The sequence below is a fragment of the Pseudonaja textilis genome, chromosome 6 (genome assembly GCF_049901715.1).
Source record: "Pseudonaja textilis isolate UNSWEBS1 chromosome 6, rPseTex1.2, whole genome shotgun sequence".
In the NCBI taxonomy this organism is placed as follows: domain Eukaryota; kingdom Metazoa; phylum Chordata; class Lepidosauria; order Squamata; family Elapidae; genus Pseudonaja; species Pseudonaja textilis.
In genome coordinates this window covers 33908968-33915046 of record NC_141995.1, presented here as the reverse complement: position 1 = coordinate 33915046, position 6079 = coordinate 33908968, and the positions used below count along the sequence as shown (strand labels likewise).

Sequence of the window (6079 nt, the reverse complement as noted above, 5' to 3'; positions counted from 1 at the left end):
TGTTTTGAAATGGACATTATACTGGCTTAGTATAGTGTGAACCCATCCATTAATGTCCAGATTATGTGATTCCCAATATGACAGTGTAAAACCTGAAAAAAAATAGATAATGGTCTAATAATTCTAAAGCCATTAAAAGAGTTACATATAAATGTGTGGTTTTAGTCAAATAAAGAATTTTTATTTTAGGAATAAAATTAACAATAGTATCCTTCAAGTAATAATACATTTTCCAGGTCTGGGAAGTTAGTATGTTGAACAGGTTTAAATGTTTAAATGTTAATTTACTCCAATAATTATTCTTTAGGTAAACTGCAGTAATAGCAATTTCTACTTTGCTTTTTGCAAGGCATTAAATTTTACTATGACCTAAACAAAACTATCGCAAATTCCTTAATACTGTCTCATAGAGAAAGTGTTACAATTCAGTTGTTTTCATGTACAATAACAAGAGTTTGGAGTATGTTAAACAAACCTTTGGTGGAGAAGCCATGTGAATATGTTGAGATTGCTTCTGGACATGGTCAACACAAAATAGTTTCGTCCTAACTACAAATTGCATGTAAAAGAATTACCCCCCCCCCCCGCCCAATTGAGTTCATTACACCTTCTCCTTATTAAACCCAAGAAATAATTAGTTTTTAAAGTATTTACAAAATGAACATATGATTGGGAGGCACAGATGGGCCAATTATATCTAGAGAGGCACAATCTCCAGTGGCCCCAGTCTTTGGATGTTTTGCTGGGGCTGAATAGTCTTCTAGCTGTGTGACAGTATCACAGTATGCAAAATAATAAAAGGCACAATAACATTAAATTAAACGTAAGCTAGAAGAAAAAAGTTATTAAGTCAAAATGTACAATAAAAAGGATTGGAAATTATATGAGTAATACAAATTATATATAACGGGGCTTAATGCTTTGTAATTTATTAAATGTGTGAAGTGAGAATTGCATGTTTTACACAGATTCCAGGATTTCAAACCTTGCCATTAGAAAACTTCCTTTTAAAGAAGGATAAAGGCTCTCCCATAGGAGTTATACCTGAGCAAATATTTGCCTAGTTTACATAATTATAGATGGCTACATTATTATGAAACAAAGCACTAATCTACAAAATTAGAAACTGTACAATAAGGTAGCGATACAAAGCACCTTGTGATGGTGGTTGGCCATTCTTGAATAGGTTCTGAACAAATGCACAGAGAACAAAATTAAAATCCATTAGTTGAGAAGTTGACATATTTCTTTATGAACACAACATAAGAAGTCCACATAAGAAACTCCTCCGTAGATGTTCTTGTCTTCAATCAAAAACTGCTTGAAAACCATCTCTGTTTGTTCTCGTTGCTTCACAATCAGAATCTTTAAAAAAAATGGTTTAAGAATGAATGAAATGTACAAATGCTGCTTTGAGTCTTATTTCTCAGCTTAATTAAAGAGCAAAAAATGTTTAAGGTTATATTAAAATGTTTTCAGAGGAGGGAATTAGGCAATCATAAGTAATTTTTTAAGTAATCTTTTACCTTCATGGAATAAGGTGTTCTACTTTGGAGCTGATCTATTATAGACCTCAGTTTTGAAGAGTAGGGATTATCCAGTTCTGGAAGACGTGACTATATGTAATGAATAAATACACATACAGAATTAGCACACATGAAAATTGCTATTTTGGAAAAACAAAGATTGTACAACATATGGATACTTGCAATGGATTTGAAAGGCTAAAAGTTGCTGACTTGTAACAATGAAAAGAGCAAATTATTTGCTACAGAAAAAAAATTCCTTAAAATTCTCTGTGAATGTAATTTCATTGACAAATTCATCAAGATCATTGATAAATATTGTATTCATGATCAAAGATGAGATAAATTACAAGGAAGATTTGGAAGCTAAAATAGAATTTCATCAAAACAACTATTCAATGGTCTTATTGAACCACCATAAGAAATGATAATTGAAAAGTACTGTATTTAGCAAATCTGGAGGTAATCTAGGACATATGGTTAATAGGACAATATTCACATACAATTTGACACAGCCATTAATAAAGGCATCATTAAAAGGCCAGATTAAAAGGCAAGTATAAGACAGTTAACAAACAGAAGCAAATTCAGTGGAAGGCTACCAAGATAATGAAGGAACTGGAAACCAATTCCTATGAGCGTTGTTAAAGAGTTGTTTATCATGCAGATAAGAAGACTAAGAGAAGATATGATAGCGATCTTCAGATATCTAAAGAGTCACATAGAGAACTGAATGGCATTGTTCCCTTTGCCTAGGATGCAACTGTTTGAAATATACAGGGAATTTGTTTCAGGTTAGCTATAAGCAATTTCCTCACATTAATAGATGTCAACCAGTGAGATAAATATGAAATGATATACTTCCCTTTGCTGGAATATTCAGAGGATGGATACTAGCTGTCTTCTAGATTCTAGAATGTTTCAGCAGTTCTTGCAATAAGAAGGTGATAGGACTAGGCAATCTTTGAGGTGCCTTGCAACCCTTGTGATGGAATGATATACCATATTTTTCAGTGTATAAGACGCACTCCCCCCCCCCAAAAAAAGTGGGTGGAACTGTTTGTGTGTCTTACACAGCGAATGTTGATGCCCCGCCCACCCACCGACCCCCACCTTTTGGCCTCTGCCTCCCAGCAGTTTGCCTCTGTGCAGCAAACAGCCAACAGCCTGGACAGCTTCAGGACAGATTAGCACAAGCAGCTGATTGTCAGACCGGCCTCCCGACAATCAGCTGTTTCAGGCTGCAGAGATCGCCATTGCCTATTGCCGCCTCCGTGCCCCCCATTTTTGGACTCTGCATCCCGTTTCCGGCCTCCACAAGCCCCATTTTCAGCCTCCGCACACCCCATTTTCGACCCATTTTGGGCAGCAAGGATCAGAACGGGCAGAAAATGGGGCGCGTGGAAGTTGAAAATGGGGCATGCGGAGGTAGCAATAGGCAATGGCGATTCCTACAGCCTGAAACAGCTGATCGTCGGGAGGCTGATCCAACCGACAATCAGCAGCTTATGCTAATCAGGCTGTCCTGAAGCTGACCAGGCTGTTGGCTGCAAGGAGGCAAATTGCTGGGAGGCAGAGGCAGATATTTTTTTCTTGTTTTCTTCCCTAAAAGCTAGGTGCGCCTTATACTTTGGAGCCTCTTATACTCTGAAAAATACAGTAAATCCAATTCACTTTACTTTAAATTTGTGTGCTTCATTCTGAAAACTTGCCTATACATTAATCAGTCCTGGCATATTGCATCTTAGCAATTCAGACTGGTTTCAGGGAGAAAGTAATAGAGGCATTGTTTTGGGAAATCAATAGACTTGTGAAATAACTTAGGTATAGAAAACTACCCACTTTTTCTGTGTCTGTTCCTACACATCTGCATTCTCATCTTTATAAAGGAGCAATGATGTCAAGGCTGCATGGTTCGTATCATATCATCTGACACTTGCAATGCAGTTTGGAAATGAAGTATTAATAAGCAAGCATTCAGCAGCTCTTTCTCAAATACATAACACTATACTCACAACCTCAGTGCTGACATGTGCAAAGGAAGGCACATTAAATATCCCTTGGATAAGCTCTGGTGGGGCACTGACTCCAAGCCATAGAAACATTTGTAGAGAATTTGCCAATAGGAATACTCCTCCTTCGGAGAGACGTTCTTCTGAGCAGCGAACAGCAGGAGGAATTGTATCTTTATTTACATCCATAGAATGCTGTGGGATAAAATTTAAGTTCTTAAATTCATTGAATTTTTAAAAAATAAAAATCCAAATAACTATGAGAGTAAATTTGATGTAGTGATTTAAAGCACGAGGGTCAAAAGTGGGAAACCATGAGTTTTATACACAGAGCAGGCAGGATGCCGTTAGGCCAGTTACTATTTCTCAGCCCTAGGAAGCAGGCAATGGCATACCAATGACATTGTATGGACTTGTCCAGATAGTTGCCAGCAACCTGAAGCCACCTGTACACATAAAAACCACATAATTAATACTGTGATTAGTCTTGGAATAGGCAATCTTGTATTGGTACGTAGGAAAAATATTGAGAGACAGAGCAATGAGACACAACCAAAGGAGGGTTGAGAAGATCAGCAGCAGCCCACAGACTACACTGAGATTAACAGATTAAGATTAACATAAAATACTGAACAATTAACAGCTTTATTAACTCTTTACACCTTTTAACCTTTCTAAATTTATATTTAACCTTTTCTGAAATATACATACAAACATACAAACATACATACATACATTCTTATGTTTTCATGGGTATTTATATGTATGGCATTCAGCTTTGTTTGGGTATTTTCCCATGTCTTTATAGTTGTGCTTTTAAAGTTGTAGCGACATTTCAGCAGAATATATGCTTTTTTTTGCTGGTCAGGACAAATATAATTCATTGAATACAACTTTCCTTTTCCTAATAAGCTTGGATACATAGATTCTGAATCAATCAAATGATGACTGTAAATCTATGAATTTAGGAGACTATTCCTACATTGGCAACTCTACATATTATGCGGTATATACAAAGAATAATGATTTAGGCACAAAAATGAGTGCAATATTCTTAAGATTAATACATTTTGCAAAATAATTTATTTTGGGGTGAAAATCTACCTGCAATTATCAGGTTTATGCAAGGGAACAAATTGTAAAAGTTGCTCTGATTTTTCTCTGCTCAACAATACCGGACAATACTACACAACTTACTGTCTGTCCGTTTTTGCCACTGGAAGGGAGTGAGAGGGTCGCCAACTACCTGCTTATTGACAATAGCTACAAGTGATCCAGAGGAATTTGTCATTGAGCAACATGAACTGTGCTTCCTCAGTGCCATCACACTATCATACTTATATTGGCTTTTTACAATCTCTGGGAGCTGAAGAAATTATAATGGTAGAACCACTAGCTCAGACAAATGGACTGACCAGCATCTGCAAGACTATGCTAGAGATAGCCTTGTGCCTTAACCTACTGTACCATATTCTCCATGTCGCAACAACTGCCCTGTGATATTGCCCAATATCTGCTGATAGCAAAACACTTACAATTGGCAAAAGCTGTGGGTAGAATAAAAGTTGGGTGCTAGCAACATCCATTGACATGACCAGCTGTCTATGAAAAGTTCTTTCATCCGTGGGAATCTCTGACTTGCCCAACAGCACACAGCTTTTCAGAAGGCTATTCATGTAGACAGGAAATACCTTCATTGAATCAGGGAGAATAAGCTGAAAAAGAAGAAAAGGCATCAGCTAAAGTGTCTTGTCGTTCATGTTCTCCAGCAGAATTTGCATCTGATCAGTCCCACAATCAACTGCTTTTGTCTGATAGACTTTTATAAACAAATATTAGTTTAATTTAAATGGTTTTCCTGTCTTCAAATGTCACAACTCTGTTTATATTTCAATCCATAAATCAGTGTTATGAGAAAAAGTATATTCAATAATTAAAATAAAACAAATATGAAATATATTCAACTTCTGATTTTTTTTCTCCCTGCCTAAACATTCTTATTTTGTACCTATAATATAAAGGTGAAATCTGTTTTTTGGTATCATATACACACATTACAAATCAAGGATCACATGATTTGGGACTTAATCCAGCCTGCCCAATTATAACTGCTCTTATGATCGGATCTTGGTAATTAGAAAAGGATAAATTTATCAAGTGATTTGAGTCTGAACAAAAGTGTCCGAATTTTTGAAAGTTGTGCTTTTTTAAAAATACAGAAGTATAAATTCAAAATTGCAGTTCAGTTATAGGACAATAAAATATGTTTCCTTTTATGAAAGAACATTCTGTTAGCCATATACCATACAAAGCAAAAATTGTTCTGAGATATATATACAAAATTGCATGTAGTTAAAAACTGTATTGCATTATTTATAGCACAATGACATTTAGGGATTATCTTATCCTGCACATACAGAGATGCCAAGACTGTTGAAGGCCAAGTTTTTAAGCAAGCAGTTGCTACAAAATCCAATGAACATGCAGCATTACTGTGTAGCACATATGGGAATGATAAATACGTTAAATCTTTCCTCATAG

At 36.0% G+C, this 6079-nt stretch overlaps 1 protein-coding gene across 2 annotated transcripts in view; it reads right to left on the bottom strand.

Annotated features, from left to right (window-relative positions):
• Positions 1 to 159: 159 nt before the first annotated feature.
• SEC24D (SEC24 homolog D, COPII component) overlaps positions 160 to 6079 on the bottom strand; it is a 56697-nt gene continuing 50777 nt past the window's right edge. For both annotated transcript variants that reach the window (XM_026697956.2, XM_087936210.1), the window contains exons 20-23: positions 5074 to 5253; positions 3542 to 3733; positions 1527 to 1616; positions 160 to 1365 (exon numbers count right to left, since the gene is read on the bottom strand). In XM_026697956.2, the coding sequence (XP_026553741.1) occupies positions 1225 to 1365; positions 1527 to 1616; positions 3542 to 3733; positions 5074 to 5253 (603 nt within the window). In that variant the 3' untranslated portion in view covers positions 160 to 1224. The remainder of the gene's footprint in view (positions 1366 to 1526; positions 1617 to 3541; positions 3734 to 5073; positions 5254 to 6079) is intronic.